The sequence below is a fragment of the Aspergillus multicolor genome (assembly GCF_047715735.1).
Source record: "Aspergillus multicolor strain CBS 133.54 unplaced genomic scaffold BDW74scaffold_6, whole genome shotgun sequence".
In the NCBI taxonomy this organism is placed as follows: Eukaryota; Fungi; Ascomycota; class Eurotiomycetes; order Eurotiales; family Aspergillaceae; genus Aspergillus; species Aspergillus multicolor.
The window spans coordinates 814759-829736 of record NW_027395957.1 but is presented as its reverse complement, the minus strand read 5'-3'; the positions used below and the strand labels follow the sequence as shown (position 1 = coordinate 829736).

Below are 14978 nucleotides of genomic sequence, written 5' to 3'. Positions count from 1 at the left end.
CCTTGAACACGAAGCGCCTCGTGCCTTTCCCAACACATTCAGGCCAGGTCAAGCGCATAGCTTGCACACGGGGTTTGTTGAGTCGCTGATGCACTAGGTAGAATCAGAAATAGTTCGCTGAGGGTGGTTAGGGACACTGTAGACGGCTACTACCTTCTTCTTCCGCTGTCGACAGGCATCGCAGCCTCGTCCGGAGGGTACGCCGGGCATGATGAGGATAGTAGGGGCGGGGTCTGATAATACTCAGGCAGTTTGAAGGCATTGAGTCGATATTTAAAGATATTTAAAAAGATAGACGTAAGATTCAAGTTTAGCGAAAGAACCTTCCAAGGGAAGGCGCAGCGTGTCGATCAGGCAGTGCAGTGCATTGCAAGACTGGGTTCGCCACCCGTCGGTTAGGTACACAACGCAGATGAGCATGCCATGGCGGACATATATACTTCATGATTTATCTATACCTCAATATGTACAGGTGTGATAGATAGAAAACGTAACATGGACATTATGGCTCAAAAGCCTTCTCAAACTCCATACTCCATACCCCATGAGCCCCTTGTACTGGATGGGGCCCCTTCAGCTGATATTGTTTCTTATTCTCCTTGAACGAAGCAGCGCCGATGTGCTGCATCTGAGATGGTACAATCGCCAGCCGGTCAAGGTCATTCGCGTTCGCCATCCGCTCAATCAGACTATCCACAGCGAGAGGCCGTGCGTACCGCGCTTTCTCCAAGTACTCAAGAAGCGCTGGGACATTCTCGCGAGGAAACATAAGCGCCTGGGAGCAGCACCCATGGGTATTCATGAGATGAATGCCTGGTCTCATGGGTAGCACGGTGACGCGACCCGCCAGGAAGTATAGGATGATGAGCAGTGGGACGCAGCCGAAACAGAGAATAGCGATAAACGAGTTGTTCAGGGTACCCTGCAGCGACCGTATCGAGCGGCGAGCCTGTATGCTTATGGCTGAAACCATGGCGACAATGCCAACGCTCCACGCAGTGTAGAGGGGCCAGTTCTCGTCATTCCACCCGAGGAATTTCTCGGTGTAGAAGAGGCGCACGTACAGCCAGTTCTTGATGGAGCCGCGTTCGCGCCATGACTGGACAGTGCTTAGACTCTGCATGGTATGGTTGTACCACCCACGCTGTGCAACCACGTCGTCCTCTAACATCATTATCCATGGCGCTTGGGTATCTTCATAGCACGATTTCAGCGACAGGTAGTAGTCGATGATAGACTTGCGCTTGACGTCCTTTTTCTCTTCGAGGCGCTGCAGGGTCGAGATTTTGGTGTCAAACTGATCGTATGTGAGGACGCGATCGACGACATTGGGCAGCCATGGCTGGTTATAGTCTGGGTGATCGGCCGGGGAGGTCAATGCGAAGAGGACGTGGACGGTGAGGGTGTCGCGTTCTTTTTCGGAGAGGTTATCGAGGATGGAAGCGACGGTGGTGGAAATTTTTTGCTCGAGCGGTCGCTTGACCGTCACGATCCCGACGCAGATCGTCGCATCGTCGGAGGGCGTGGTGAAGTTTCTCGCAGGGTGCGCGGGGTCATTGAACGACTGATTGTACGGGCGGAGATATTCCAACGACTCGTCGATTCTTTTGATGCTGTACTCCGGTCGGTAGCCTTCCTCTGGCTGAAAGAAAAAGGAGCCTGGGTCGCGAGCTGAACGGAATCGGTAGACGATAAGGAGAAAGAGGTAGAAGACGGCGAATCCGACGAGGAAGAGCCTCTGCTTCCTGGTAAAGAAAATCATTGCGGCGTGAACATCTTGGAGAACATGATAGGGGTCGGTTTGGGGTTATAAGACGCGCATCTGAGACCTATTGTCAAGGTCGCCCATTAGGCAAAGGTCTTGATTCCCTTGGCCCAAAAAGGCCCCCAAAAGGCGTGTCAGAAGCGAAGTCGGTGCGATCCGACATGTCCCACCCGTGATTGGCCGGTGGCGGGCGGGTTTATCAGGGACAATGGCCCAGTGGGCTGTGGGGTTATGCTATCGCGATCCTGAAGACCTGAACAATGCTTTCTTCTCTCGCTTTGACCTGCGCCTTTGTGCTCTCAATTCCAACTCGCCTTGTATCGCAGCTGCCCTTGAAGCAGCCAAGATATATCCAGACTTGCACTTTTCGTCAATAATGGTTCTTCTTAGCCAGCAGCCAAGTTCTTGGAAATCCAAAGGCCTTAATCCCTGCCCCACTGTGAAGACCCGGTCTGAGGCTCAGCCTTGCTGTTTCAAAGCCAAGCCTTGATTTCAGTTGTCAGGCCATGGGATGGTCCACAAAGCCAAGGCTCTGGGGATACAACCTCATTTTACGGAGTAGGCCCGATGGAATCGTCAGCATATTACTATTATATGTCCGAATGGCTTCTTCATATGTAAATTTGTCACGCAGAGCTGTCAAAGCAACCATGACCGAGCATTGCCCATATTCAATCTCTATGCTCTAGCGCGGGCATACAGATAGACTTCGCTATTTAACTTCGATAGTGAATCAATCCGCGACATTGCCACATTTGGACCCTTAATAAAGTTGACATAATGATCACGAGTTTTGTTACTATAAAAAGCGTGACGAATTTATGAAGCTTTCGGAGTGCGTCCGGGCTCGTAGGTATAGCATATCACGTGCTAATGAGGGGAAGCCAAGGCGCCTAAACAAATCTCACACTTTTCATCATCTCAGCACCTGAACTTCAGTATCAGATAGCAGTCTACGCATGGCACAATGGGCTCAAAGACTCCTGAAAGAGATGGTCCCAATGGCCGAGGTAACCTAGCCCAAACCCGTTTCTTGGGTATCGTAAGCTTACTCGGTCAGAAAACACAACCGCTTCCATTGAATCCCCCACTGGCGGAATGCCGCGAGGCGTGCACCTCGCAACGGATGGAGACGGTGCGATCGGCGACAGCGACGACGATGAGGACGGCGAAGCGCATCAAACCGCGCTAACGAACGCGACCTCAACTGGCAACCAGAAAAAGAAAAGAAAGTCCAAGAAGAAGAACAAGAAGGCCGCCAAGCAACAATCTTCTCCTCCTAGAGTTCCGCTCTCTCAGCTCTTCCCGCAAGAGAAGTACCCTGTCGGCGAAGTCCAGGAATATCAGTCTACTGTGGATAACACCTCGCGGACTACTGGGGAGGAGTTACGCTATCTGTCCCGCCGTCATCTCGAGGACGACGCATTCCTGAACGATTATCGAAAGGCTGCGGAGGTCCACCGTCAGGTCAGAAAATGGACGCAAGAGCACGTCAAGCCGGGGCAGGGCCTGATGGAAATCGCCGAGGACATCGACGATGGCGTGCGCGCCCTGCTTGGCAATGCTGGACTTGAACCGGGCGACAGCCTTAAGGCCGGACTGGGTTTCCCGACTGGCCTGTCTTTGAACAACGTTGTCGCGCACTACACGCCTAATCCTGGACAGAAGGATATCATCCTCAAGTCGAGTGATGTGATGAAGGTCGATTTTGGCGTCCACATCAATGGATGGATTGTGGATAGTGCGTTCACGATGAGCTTTGACCCGGTTTACGATAATCTACTGGCCGCGGTCAAGGACGCGACTAATACTGGCTTGAAGGTATGTCTACACCAATTTACTTAGGGCATTACTGACTGTATAGACCGCTGGGATCGATGTCCGTATCAGCGATGTGAGTGCTGCCATCCAAGAAGCTATGGAAAGCTACGAGGTAGAAATTGGAGGGAAGACATTCCCTGTAAAGGCAGTCCGAAACATTACTGGCCACAATATCCAGCACTACCGCATACATGGCGGAAAGTCGATCCCCTTCGTTAAGAACTCGGACCAGACAAAGATGGAAGAAGGAGAAGTTTTTGCCATCGAAACCTTTGGAAGCACTGGCCGGGGCTATATACATGATGACGTACGTGGAATCAACTCCACTAGGGAGCCTAATCTGACTGTTTCTAGGTCGGCGTCTACGGCTATGGAAAGTCGGATGATGCGCCAAGTCAGGTGTCATTGCCTCTGGCCTCCGCAAGGTCCCTGTACAAGACCATCAACGAAAACTTTGGAACCATCGTTTTCTGTCGCCGCTACCTGGACCGCCTGGGTCTGCAGCGGTATTTGGCGGGCGTAAGTTAGTCTTCCTACAACGACCACTCTCGCTCATAGAGCTCCAGATGAATACCCTCGTGCAGCATGGAATTGTCGATGTTTATGCCCCTCTCGTTGATGTCAAGGGCTCGTACTCTGCGCAATTCGAGCATGTATGTTTCCAACATCTCTAGATGCGATGAAACACGAGCTAACTTCCACAGACCGTCTTACTGCGAGAGTCGAACAAGGAAGTTATCAGTCGCGGAGACGATTACTGAGCCCACTGCTAGTAAGGCTTGACCAAGCCTTCCGCCACAGTAGTTTAACACTACTCCTTGAATAGTTGCGTGATTTTATTGCTTTTACCAACTATATTCGCTCGTTGAATCTATCCAGCTCAAATTGAATATCTCGGTTATATGTTAACCGGTTTATTGCTGTGTCACCTGTTTAAAAAATCAGTACCTGAGCTCTCCGCATTATTATTTGCGGGGTAGATAAGCTGCGGAAATCTAGCCGGTTAAACCGAGGTCCCTTGACCGTGCCTCGCAACCAAGATCAGTAATCCACCAGGTACACCCGACAAACATTCAGCATGAAACCGAGACATATACGGCTATCAATATTCTCATAAGTAATCATCACCATCACCAACCCAACCCGTCAGCATAACCAACCATCCACACCCCCGCCGACTACCACCACCATTACCATGTACTTCACCCCACCCCCCATCGAGATCCCCTCGTCCTACGAGTCGTTCCCACTCCAACACATCAAAGTCTCGCATTATCCCGTGGGCTCCGCAACCGCAACCCCAATCGTAATCGTGACGCTGAACAGGCCCGAAAAGCGAAATGCCTTCACGATGGCCATGTCCGAGGACCTAGAGAAGGTCTTCGGCTTATTTGACCGCGATGAGCGCGTCAGGGTTGTTGTTCTAACGGGCGCTGGGAAGGCGTTTTGCGCTGGTGCGGACCTGGAGATTGGGTTTAAGGCGCTTGAGCCGAGATCTAGGGAGCATAGGGATAGGTTCGTCTTTACTTCTCATGATCATGGCAGGGTAGTTAGCTAAAGTGATTTGGCTTGGTAGTGGCGGCCGCGTAGCCCTTGCAATTCATCGATGCCGCAAGCCTACTATCGCTGCTATGCAGGGCTCAGCTGTTGGAGTGGGCATGACGATGGTTCTACCTGCTGCTATACGGTACATCCGCCCTCTTCTACCCAGCACAACCAACCTAACTGAAAATCTAGAATCGCCCACGAAACAAGCAAATACGGATTCGTCTTCGCACGACGCGGCATAACAATGGAGTCATGCTCATCGTACTTCCTCCCCCGGCTAATCGGGCACTCGCGCGCCAACTACCTCGTCTCCACGGGCGCCGTGTTTCCATCCACATCGCCACACTTCGGAGGCCTCTTTGCTGAGACTATGCCCGAGCAAAGCCAGGTGCTCCCGCGGGCATTGGCCCTTGCGTCTGAGATCGCGGAGAATGTCAGTCCGCAGGCGGCAGCGCTGAATCGCGAGCTTATGTGGCGGGGGCCAGAGAGTGCGGAGCAGGCGCATATGCTCGAGAGTGAGGTTATCTATCATCGGTTTACGTCGCCGTATGTTGCCTCCTTTTGTTATGTCTCCTCCACTGGATTTGAGGTTGGAATACTGACTTTTGTCTGAATTATAGAGACCAAAAGGAAGGTGTGACTGCGTTCTTTGAGAAGAGGAAGCCGAATTTTGTCGGAGATGTGGATAAGAGTCTGCCGGCGAACTATCCTTGGTGGGCAGATGTAAACATTGATCCTCCTAGCGGGGTCAAAAGGTCGAAGCTATAGGCTTGCTGCGAGAGGATTTATAGCATATTCGTGGTTTTGAGACGGGGCCCGATGCAATTACATAGTATACCCTATCAAACTTTCCAGCATATCTCATAGCCCAATCCTAGATGTAGCTAGTATTCTACTTCAACGGTTCCCCGCACCAAGGTCTATATCTGTAAATTGGAGTAAGGCCCACCCCGCAATAGATAAGAACCTCGGAATCCCCGCAATCTGGGGTAGCCGAGACCTTTTCTTTGAATAGCCCCATCAAAGTTGTGATGAACAGTGGCTAAAATTTAAGTTTGGGGCGTTCTGTGAAATCTGATCTCTTTTCCTCGCATTTTATCCGGGCTCATATTTACGTGGAGGGGAAATTGAACCAGTTGTAAAGCATGCAGTACCTACCAGAAAAAGACTATGACCTCCCCAGGCTCGACTTGCTCACCTTACTGTTCGGTATGTCTATTTTCACATCATCCAATGGCGGGACTCTGACATCCGTAGAATCTCCCCTTTCCTTGACGACAGAATCAACAACCCTCCATGCCGAAGCAGCAGACGCCACAAACCACATCACGAAAGCCCAGGCGCGAACAATCATCAAGCGACTGGCCCATGTATTCCGCTATGAGTTCGGGATTGGCGCCAATGGACCCGGGAAAGATGCCGTGCTGTGTATCTCATCGAACCAGATCCTCTTGCCAGCTGCTTTCTGCGCTATCATCGCGGCTGGAGGTGTCTATGCGGCGGCATCGACAGCCTTGACGGTACCAGAGCTCACGAAGCAGTTGAGGCAGTCGAAGAGCACACTGGTTGTCACATGTCCGGAGAACCGAGCGAAGGCGCTGGATGCTGCGCGAGCTTGCGGGATTCCGCCGAAGAGGGTGTTGGTGCTGGAGAGTATGGGCCATCGGCGGTCCTTACTCGACGCAAATAATCCTGAATGGAACTACTTACAGAGAACGCCGGAGCTGCAATGGGACCGGATCACGGATATCGAGTCGCTAGAGAATATCACCATTTGCATACTGTACTCGTCTGGAACGACCGGGCCACCAAAAGGAGTCATGCTGTCTCATTTGAACCTCGTCTCTGAGGCTCTATTCACTCAGCTGGTGCTGCGAGACTCTAAAAGAGCAAAGCCAGATTTGGACGTGCCATATCGCACAGTCGGCCATCTTCCGACAGCTCATATTGCTGGGTGCTTGGGGTATTTCATCACGCCCGCTGTTGCTGGCGGAACAGTGTACTGGATGCCCAGATTCAACATCGATGAGTTCATCGATTACTGCAAAAAGTACCAGGTAACTTTCTTGTCGACGGCGCCACCGGTATACCACGCGATCGTGCGAAATTACCGCGTAACAGACCAATTCAAGACGCTTATCCGGGCCGAGTCAGGCGCAGCGCCTCTAAGCCTAGAGCTCCAAGAGCAAGCGGAAAAAAAGCTGGGGTGCACCATCAGTCAGCGTTGGGGAATGACCGAGTCAACTGGAAGCGTGACTACCATGCCCTGGGGCCAGTCGGACAATTCAGGAAGTATCAGTCCGTTGTTACCAAACATCAGGTTGCGGCTTGTTGGTGATCGTATGAGAGACGTTAATAGCGGAGAGGAGGGCGAGATTCTGCTCAAAGGTCCAATGATCACGAAAGGATATTTCGACAACGCGGAGGCGACCGCTGACGCTTTCACGCCGGATGGCTGGTATAAGACCGGGGACATTGGGGTGTACAAAGACGGGAAGATCGTCATGGTTGATCGGAAAAAGGCAAGCATTTCAGACGAGCGTTGAGATCCGCAGGCTAACCATCTCCTAGGAGCTTATAAAGTACAAAGGACTGCAGGTTTCACCGGTAGAAGTGGAGGGGTTCCTTCACACCCATCCCAGCGTTGCAGATGTCGCGGTGGTTGGTACACCTGACCCAGAGGCACCTGGCAATGAGCTACCACGAGCATATGTTGTGCTCAAGAACAGCGAACGCGTTTCCGAGGCAGAGTTGGAAGATTACGTCAAGTCCAACCTTGCACGACACAAGCAGCTCCGGGGCGGAGTTCTGTTCATAGACGAGATACCGAAGAGCGCATCAGGGAAAATCCTCAGGAGGGTCTTGAGGGACCAAGCAAGAAGCTCAAGGAGAGACGCAAAGTTATAGATCGATGTCTCAAACTTGAGTTAGACCATCACACCTAGAGTACAGCAGAATCATTCAAGAGTATCAGTGAGCCATACAATAATATAGCAAAAAATCTTTTGTCTTCGATGCGATAGGGGAAGGAGAAACGTTGTTGAAAATGAGGTCAATGTGTTTTGATATATTGGCTTACATAATTTGCCAAGACATTCCCCGAACTGACGAAAGGCTCACAACAGCTCAGTCCGCAACTCTCGACACTCAATACTTTGACCTCAATACTTCCCCAAATCTCCAAGATGCATACCAGTCTTCTCAGTAACTCGATGCGCAGCGCCGCTGTCTGCGCTCGCGTGCCATCCGCAAGCTTGAACCCAATTGCGTTCCAGACCTCCTCGCTCTATCAGACCATTTCCCTCAAGACCCAAACACGCCCTTCTAGCACATCCACATTTCGACTCCCCAAGGCTTCTCCCACACACCAATTTACGTCCTCTCGTCGCCCGGCACAGCTTGGTACATCATGCGTCAACGCGAACAACTCAATCTCCATCCGCTCTAACTCCACTACCTCCACCTCCGCCCGTGAGGAAGCCGCCAAACTTGACTGGAACTCATACTTCAAGCTCCGGGCTTCCCGCCGACGGTACACGCTTGCTTCCTCAATTCTCAGCTCTGCAGCCACCACCGTAGTCGGCGTGCAGATTCTCTCCAGCCAGAACATTGAGAACCTAGGTGCGCAGGTTATGGGCTTGGATCCGTTTGTTGTTATGGGAATGGCCACGGCGGCTTGCGGTGCTGTTGGTTGGCTTATCGGTCCATTCTTGGGCAATGCTATCTGGGGCCTTGTCAACCGGACTTACAAGAAGGCTTTCTTGTTGGTAAGCTTCTCTTCTTACATTTGTCCTAATTCGGCCAGTACAGTGTCGGGAATTGAGGACTGACCTGACCCTCTGCAGAAAGAGAAAGAGTTCTTCGACCGAATCAAGCGGTACCGTGTCGACCCTTCCTCGAACTCGATGACGAACCCCGTTCCCGATTACTACGGCGAGAAGATTGGCAGCGTCCAGGGCTACCGACAGTGGCTGAAGGACCAGCGGGCGTACAACCGCAAGAGGCGCAACTTCATCAAATAATTTATTGCTATGTACACAAAATTTGAGGCCGACTCTTTTACTCAGCATCGAGTCCGGTCGTCTTTCGCTTGGATTTCTTATCTCCAGGTTCTGCCCTTATGTACTGCTATGCAAGATTTTGAGCGCTTATAAAGGACTTGTTCATATAACCTGAGAGGTATCCGTGATGCCTACGGCTGTCTTGATTATTGCCAGGCATGAATTCTAGACCGCTTGATACTATCTGCAAAAAGCGTACATCTTGGTCGACATCATTGTTGCGAGCTGGTTAGATGATTGGTGTTTGAATTGACCGTTGCTTCCCTACATAACCGGGATAGAACCGCTGCACACGGTACATTGTATTTCGGAGTTGTAGCGAGGGTAATGCTAGTAACTTTACAGGTGGTCGGAAGACAAGCCCTAATCGCATAGCATCCTTACATCTTATTCGATGGTTTATATTGCCAGGGCCCAGGGCCGCTGCTTTACAATTTTTGAAGTCAAAATACATCTGTTAGTATACATATTGAATTTAGTCTGTCTATCTATTCCATCAATAACAAGCATGGATATCCTGTATGGTATACCGATGGTCCGAAAATGTCATCATACTAGCCAGGCTATATATTGCAGCGGAAGCAAGAGCGTAACCATCTAAGCAAATGTATCTCTAGCGTTTTATCTTAGTCAAACAAGTAACAGAAGACGCTCCCTTCAGAGGCTACCGTTCGCTTTCACGGAGCCCGGTCGGGCCTGGGCGCTCACGGGTGTTCCGAAACCGTTCACACGACCATGGAGCCATTTGAGAGTCGCGGTGCTGAGAGCCATGACAGTGGCGCTTAGAGCAAAGAGCCCAACACGACCTTCGAAGGGGAGCTGCTCAAAGATTGGGTAGGGGTACCTGATAGGCTCATTAGGCTGGTCCATTGGGCGCAACGAAGTACAGGCTTACCATCCGTTGTGCTGGAAGCAGCGCTCAATCCAAAACCAGTAGCTGACCGCAATTGCACTGGAAAGGCCAAGGGCTGGACCAATGGTAATGGTCCATGGTGGAGAAAGGAAGAGCAGGTCGATTAGGAAGACGATCGAGGGGATGGCATGAAAACTGATATCTGATGAAGGGTTTAGTCACAGAGTCTAGCAGGATTAAGACTGAGAGACACGGCATACCGGCATGCATGGGAATCACAGCCCACTCCGGAACAACCAAGCGCTCATCGATCTATTTAGACTGATCAGTAAAGAGTGGAGCAAGATGAGAGAAGGGGTTACCAAGCGGAGGCCCCAGTAAAGAATGCTGATGAGAACTTCCATAGGGGCGCTGCAGACAGAGAGCAGGTTCTTCACTAAGAACAGCCGCGAGGACAATGTTATGTCCGCTAGTAGGCCGACGGCAAAAGTGAGCGTTGCCAGAGAGAGACCGAGGACGGTCAGGTACTGGAAATGCCATCCGTATGCTTCGTTGCTAACCGAAAGTCAATTGACGGGAAACCTTGTGTTTCGTGGACTGGACGAAGCTTACGCATGGTTAGGGTTGTCATTCATACTACAAAAATGTTAGTTGAACAATCCTGGAGTTGTGCTACAGACCGTAGCACAAAAATATACACTTACTACTTGAAAGACCATATGAAGCTGGCTAGTCCGGATGCCTGCGGAAACGGTCAAATCGAGCCACAGTGTCGAACTCGAGAGAAGCATACATGTATCAGAGCTGAGATGCCTCTTGACGGACTTGGCAGCCGCTGCAATGGGTGGAATTTGGTGAGTGATGACATGATGTTATCGGAGTAGAGGTCTAGTATAAGCAAGATAGCGATAACGGTGTAACAATAAGACGAAGTAAGAAGAATAGATGGCTGTCTAAACGCCCAGGTACGCCGTACATTCACAGAAACCAGACAAGTCAGGATAGAAAAAACAAATCAGATATATCTTACTAGATGTCATTAACCAGTAACCAATCCTTAGAATCTCACGGAAAGCGCAGAAAGCAAGGAACCTTGTCTGATGTCAGCTGCTTCGGAGTCCGGAGTTTGAGTAATCCCGGCTGTCGGGGCCCCAGGCTTATCAGCAACAGCCTGAGGTGTCAGTTCCCTCGAAGAGGCAGGTCGAGCCGTCTCCACCTCGGATGGCGGGCTGTGATTGCTCTAGGCGTCCGATGCGATAACAATGCAGATGCATCCCAGTGCTTCCTCCAACTTTGCTTTTTTTTCATTTCTTTTCTTCGGCTTCTTCCTTGCTTGCACTGCTTCTGCTGTCTCCTCTGCTCTCTGCTCCATCCGGAATCCACATTCAGAAACCTGACGGACAGGAGCCTCTGCTGTAGCTACCAAGTAGTACGGTGGCGGCCGAGTCTCGTGCCTGGATCGATTACTATAGGAATACCACCTTCTGCTTCTTCTCGTGACTCGTTCTCTCCGCTTCCCCAAGAGACGTAAAACAGTGTTCATTGCCCTCATCCTATCTTATCATCCATCCATCAAAAAACCCATAACCATCTCAACTGCTTGGCTGGCGCTGCCAGATTCCGCACCTCGATGAGTACGAATAACAGACGCGACTATATCGATATCGACTATCGTTTTCTGTCTTCCTGGGTCAAGCGCCCAACTCGCCGACGAAAAAGAACCCCGTCATTCGGCCCTGTCCAGATCGCCTCTAGATATCCGCGCTGCATGGCGATCTTACTCCGCAGATTAAGTTGGCACTATCTCTCACCCCGGACCATTAGTTCGTCAAATAATCATCGCTATTCTCCGGCGCCTTTGATTTGAGCATCAAATGCCGCGTCCTCGAAGGCCCGGAGCTCCCGAGCCTAAACGGAGATCTCGCAAAGGTTGCTGGTGAGTCAAGCTTACATCCCCGCTCTCTCCATTAAGCTTCTGTATGCGCATTAACTGCAAGTAGGCCATGCAAGGCACGGAAGATCAAATGGTTTGTATGCCCTGCTTCTTATGTGTCGCTCAGCTGATCTCCCAGATGTAGTGGGGAGGAGAAACCGGCGTGCTTGAATTGCCGCCGTCAAAACGAATCATGCGATTACAGCCTCCGCTTGAACTGGGGCGGAAGAACAAGAAGAAGACCATGTGTCGACTCCCCAAGCTCCTCCAGTAGCATCTCGTTCTCCTTCCCTTTATCACCTCCGGACCTGCCTTATCCACAACCAAGCACTCCAACCCAGCAATGTGAGCCTGATAACATGAAGGATAATTCTGCGCAGGCCCAACCCGCAGAAATGCTGTTCTGGGATATGGGACACGCAGGGGAGATGACCATAGGAAGAACGTACCCTAGCAGGCTACATGATATCCAAGATGCTCCTACTGTCCCTGACCAGTATCTTAATCCACCCAACCGTACAGCCGATAGAGCTCCAGTAGAAATGAGCCTGTCGCAGGGACAGGACATGACTACCTGGTCAAGTTTCCCCACAGAGGAAACTGACCCTCTACCAAAAGTGGACAGCCCCGATAACCCAATCTCGACCTCACTTGCTTCTCCTTACTTACCGACCGAAGACAATGGTATGAGCATCTCAGCAATGTTGAGCTTTGACTTTCACCTGGGCCCAGTCTCCCATCCTACGTCCTTCGTACGACCTGCGCTAGATGTCCCGGATTACGCCTCCAAGAAAGCGGGCTATGTGACCAGCTCTGGATCGTCTCCAGCTGATATGGGAGTCACTGGCGTCACTGAATGTCACACCGCTAGCCCTTCGGACTCCTTTGGAGCCCTATCACCTTACTCGCTTGATACAAGTTTGTTTGCATCTGGAACACCCCAAGATATGGAGGGCACCCCAGACAGCTCTCTAGCTGGCATAGTGGATGGCTCCCCAAGCGTCAGCTATAAAAAGATGAAACACAGCAGGTCAAATTCATTCTTAGCTTGCAGTCGTCGACCTACATTCGACGAGCATGGCAGCCTTACCGGTTCCGAAAAGTGGCAGGCTTATCTCACCAGTGTGACTGACCACTATGGTATGGATTGTGGTCGTCCGGACGCGGATCTAGGAAACCATGACGATCACTCGGCTATTGATATCAGCGATGCTCTGGAGACCATCAAATCACCGAATGCTAGCGTTGTATCCAGCCCGGGAACGTTGTTAACGGGAAAAGAGCGTGAGCAGTCTCACCGCAAGTACAACTACTACGGGTCACCTGTGTCCATCAATATACCTCGATATCTGTATCCGCTTCCGGCCTCTTTACTGAACAACCCCATCAACATGATGTACTTCCATCATTTCCTCAACCACACTGCAAAGGTTCTGGTGCCTCATGACTGTGAAGATAATCCTTTCAGCTCAGTTCTACCTTCCAGTGAGATTGTACCCCTTCCTGTTCTTAATAATAGACTAACTTTCAAAAGTGGCAATCTGCGATGAAAATCTTCTGAACTTGATGCTCGCCTACTCGGCAAGCCACCGGGCTAGGTTTTTGGGGCATCCCGAGCCAGCTAACCGAATAGCGCACTGGGTGAGCAACGTTTTCCCGTCTCTACGCCTAGCCCTCGAGAAGCACGAGAAAATAAACGATAGTCATCTTGCAACTGCAATCATGCTGCTTTCGCTCAAAATTGTCTCACCAAGCACATTTGAGGTACCGATACCATGGCAGAGACATCTAAAATTAGCTCGCGATCTGTTTCTGGCTCGACAGGTGGAGATCGCGTACCCTGGGAATCGCGCCGGGGCGTTCCTCACGCGCTGGCTTGGGTACTTGGACATAATAGGTGCACTTTCATGTCGTCACCATCAACCGCCTCTCTTAGCGTACTATTCTGTGTTGAATACTTGCACAGCGGTTGATGATTGGGACGAATTTGCGGTGGACTGTTTTACTGGATTTACACCTCGGACTGGTCTTTTCTTGATGAAGCTCGGGGGCTTGGTACATCACTGTGACAACGAGCGATTCGACAAAATGGGCACTTTCTTACCTGAATGGCAGCCCTCGCCTGATCTAGCCCAACAGGCAGAAGAGTTATTGTCTGAGTGGGAAGCCCTCGATGCACACGCTCACGCTTATGAAAAGCACTATCGGGACTCAGAATCCGCCGACATGATCTCTGTGGACCATGCGTTCCGATATGCTGGCTTGTTGCATCTTCACCGTCGGGTCTTAGGCAATTCATCTGACTCCCTGGCGGTCATTGAAGCCTTGAATGGCTTGATGCAGTCGGTAGCCGCAATTCGTTCCGGCTCGGCCGTGGAAGCAGGCGTATTGTTCCCAATCTTCATGGCAGGATGCGAAACTCGAGATGCCGAGAAAAGGATTGAGATCAAGGAGCGGTTAGAGGTTCTAGAGGGAACTGGAATGAAGCAGGTAACTTACGCAGCTCCTACTTTACTACCCCCAGCTGATCCGAGGTTTCAGATTCATAATGCACGTACTTTGATGGAGGCATCTTGGGATACGGAATTACCTTGGATTGCTCTTGCTCAGGGAGAATTTATTGGGTAAATTGTCAGATTGTTTTACATATTCGTTCTTCAACACCGAATATATGGTATAGGTGTGGGAATGAGAGACTGCGTGATTGTAACTACCTATGAATTTTGATTGACCAATGCATTTTGTTTATTTTTAGGGCGCTGTGCAGAGCCTCTGTTTGCAACCTCTTTCGAAAGTCACTTTTTCACTTCACTAGTGTTTCCCTTGGAGATATGTTCACTTTCACGTCGGTAATATCTATCTCTTTGCGCCAAATTGACTTCAGGCTTGTCTTCAATGATCCTTAATCTCAATTCTTATAAAGCTCAGCAATTGACCTTACAGTTCCGCCACGCCAAAGACGACCGCTATTTAAGCCAGACCTCTACTCCTAGTCTT

The 14978-nt window shown here is 50.7% G+C and overlaps 7 protein-coding genes across 7 annotated transcripts; 5 read left to right on the top strand and 2 right to left on the bottom strand.

The window, feature by feature from the left end:
* Positions 1 to 259: 259 nt before the first annotated feature.
* BDW74DRAFT_149082 (uncharacterized protein) lies at positions 260 to 1838 on the bottom strand. The gene has a single exon (XM_073723843.1). The coding sequence runs from the start codon at positions 1760 to 1762 to the stop codon at positions 503 to 505; it is 1260 nt and encodes a 419-aa protein (XP_073586122.1). The 5' UTR covers positions 1763 to 1838; the 3' UTR covers positions 260 to 502.
* An 860-nt stretch (positions 1839 to 2698) lies between these two features.
* BDW74DRAFT_123847 (MetAP 2-2) lies at positions 2699 to 4582 on the top strand. The gene is made up of 6 exons (XM_073722096.1): positions 2699 to 2775; positions 2826 to 3586; positions 3630 to 3893; positions 3941 to 4105; positions 4153 to 4239; positions 4291 to 4582. The coding sequence occupies exons 1-6, from the start codon at positions 2733 to 2735 to the stop codon at positions 4345 to 4347; spliced, it is 1377 nt and encodes a 458-aa protein (XP_073586121.1). The 5' UTR covers positions 2699 to 2732; the 3' UTR covers positions 4348 to 4582.
* A 1-nt stretch (position 4583) lies between these two features.
* BDW74DRAFT_123848 (enoyl-CoA hydratase/isomerase family protein) lies at positions 4584 to 5963 on the top strand. The gene is made up of 4 exons (XM_073722097.1): positions 4584 to 5101; positions 5163 to 5273; positions 5324 to 5680; positions 5755 to 5963. Exons 1-4 carry the CDS (start codon positions 4782 to 4784, stop codon positions 5900 to 5902), a joined length of 936 nt encoding a protein of 311 aa, XP_073586120.1. The 5' UTR covers positions 4584 to 4781; the 3' UTR covers positions 5903 to 5963.
* Positions 5964 to 6093: 130 nt separating this feature from the next.
* On the top strand, positions 6094 to 8133 carry BDW74DRAFT_149077 (uncharacterized protein). The gene has a single exon (XM_073723842.1). The coding sequence runs from the start codon at positions 6280 to 6282 to the stop codon at positions 7678 to 7680; it is 1401 nt and encodes a 466-aa protein (XP_073586119.1). The 5' UTR covers positions 6094 to 6279; the 3' UTR covers positions 7681 to 8133.
* A 155-nt stretch (positions 8134 to 8288) lies between these two features.
* Positions 8289 to 9632, top strand: BDW74DRAFT_149076 (presequence translocated-associated motor subunit PAM17). Its single transcript, XM_073723841.1, has 2 exons — positions 8289 to 8901; positions 8980 to 9632. The coding sequence occupies exons 1-2, from the start codon at positions 8320 to 8322 to the stop codon at positions 9154 to 9156; spliced, it is 759 nt and encodes a 252-aa protein (XP_073586118.1). The 5' UTR covers positions 8289 to 8319; the 3' UTR covers positions 9157 to 9632.
* An 18-nt stretch (positions 9633 to 9650) lies between these two features.
* Positions 9651 to 11149, bottom strand: BDW74DRAFT_149074 (putative integral membrane protein). The gene is made up of 7 exons (XM_073723840.1): positions 10842 to 11149; positions 10753 to 10790; positions 10661 to 10684; positions 10411 to 10603; positions 10309 to 10360; positions 10091 to 10250; positions 9651 to 10039 (listed from the first exon to the last, which is right to left on the bottom strand). Exons 1-7 carry the CDS (start codon positions 10914 to 10916, stop codon positions 9853 to 9855), a joined length of 729 nt encoding a protein of 242 aa, XP_073586117.1. The 5' UTR covers positions 10917 to 11149; the 3' UTR covers positions 9651 to 9852.
* Positions 11150 to 11366: 217 nt separating this feature from the next.
* On the top strand, positions 11367 to 14860 carry BDW74DRAFT_149067 (Zn(II)2Cys6 transcription factor). The gene is made up of 5 exons (XM_073723839.1): positions 11367 to 11984; positions 12049 to 12075; positions 12127 to 13466; positions 13516 to 14471; positions 14523 to 14860. Exons 1-5 carry the CDS (start codon positions 11923 to 11925, stop codon positions 14607 to 14609), a joined length of 2472 nt encoding a protein of 823 aa, XP_073586116.1. The 5' UTR covers positions 11367 to 11922; the 3' UTR covers positions 14610 to 14860.
* The last annotated feature ends 118 nt before the right edge of the window (positions 14861 to 14978 follow it).

Excerpts from the sequence above, each read along its gene's own strand:
- BDW74DRAFT_149067 (XM_073723839.1), top strand. The coding sequence starts at position 11,923 with ATGCCGCGTCCTCGAAGGCCCGGAGCTCCCGAGCCTAAACGGAGATCT. Across the intron at positions 12,076-12,126 it reads AAGGCACGGAAGATCAAATG|TGGGGAGGAGAAACCGGCGT; the intron begins GTTTGTATGCCC and ends TCCCAGATGTAG. Across the intron at positions 13,467-13,515 it reads CAGCTCAGTTCTACCTTCCA|TGGCAATCTGCGATGAAAAT; the intron begins GTGAGATTGTAC and ends AACTTTCAAAAG.
- BDW74DRAFT_149076 (XM_073723841.1), top strand. The coding sequence starts at position 8,320 with ATGCATACCAGTCTTCTCAGTAACTCGATGCGCAGCGCCGCTGTCTGC. Across the intron at positions 8,902-8,979 it reads ACAAGAAGGCTTTCTTGTTG|AAAGAGAAAGAGTTCTTCGA; the intron begins GTAAGCTTCTCT and ends GACCCTCTGCAG.
- BDW74DRAFT_123847 (XM_073722096.1), top strand. The coding sequence starts at position 2,733 with ATGGGCTCAAAGACTCCTGAAAGAGATGGTCCCAATGGCCGAG. Across the intron at positions 3,587-3,629 it reads CGACTAATACTGGCTTGAAG|ACCGCTGGGATCGATGTCCG; the intron begins GTATGTCTACAC and ends CTGACTGTATAG. Across the intron at positions 4,106-4,152 it reads TGCAGCGGTATTTGGCGGGC|ATGAATACCCTCGTGCAGCA; the intron begins GTAAGTTAGTCT and ends ATAGAGCTCCAG.
- BDW74DRAFT_149074 (XM_073723840.1), bottom strand. The coding sequence starts at position 10,916 with ATGTCATCACTCACCAAATTCCACCCATTGCAGCGGCTGCCAAGTCCG. Across the intron at positions 10,791-10,841 it reads GCATCTCAGCTCTGATACAT|GCATCCGGACTAGCCAGCTT; the intron begins GTATGCTTCTCT and ends CCGTTTCCGCAG. Across the intron at positions 10,040-10,090 it reads TGCTTCCAGCACAACGGATG|GTACCCCTACCCAATCTTTG; the intron begins GTAAGCCTGTAC and ends TGAGCCTATCAG.
- BDW74DRAFT_149082 (XM_073723843.1), bottom strand. The coding sequence starts at position 1,762 with ATGATTTTCTTTACCAGGAAGCAGAGGCTCTTCCTCGTCGGATTCGCC.
- BDW74DRAFT_123848 (XM_073722097.1), top strand. The coding sequence starts at position 4,782 with ATGTACTTCACCCCACCCCCCATCGAGATCCCCTCGTCCTACGAGTCG. Across the intron at positions 5,274-5,323 it reads GTTCTACCTGCTGCTATACG|AATCGCCCACGAAACAAGCA; the intron begins GTACATCCGCCC and ends CTGAAAATCTAG. Across the intron at positions 5,681-5,754 it reads TATCATCGGTTTACGTCGCC|AGACCAAAAGGAAGGTGTGA; the intron begins GTATGTTGCCTC and ends TCTGAATTATAG.
- BDW74DRAFT_149077 (XM_073723842.1), top strand. The coding sequence starts at position 6,280 with ATGCAGTACCTACCAGAAAAAGACTATGACCTCCCCAGGCTCGACTTG.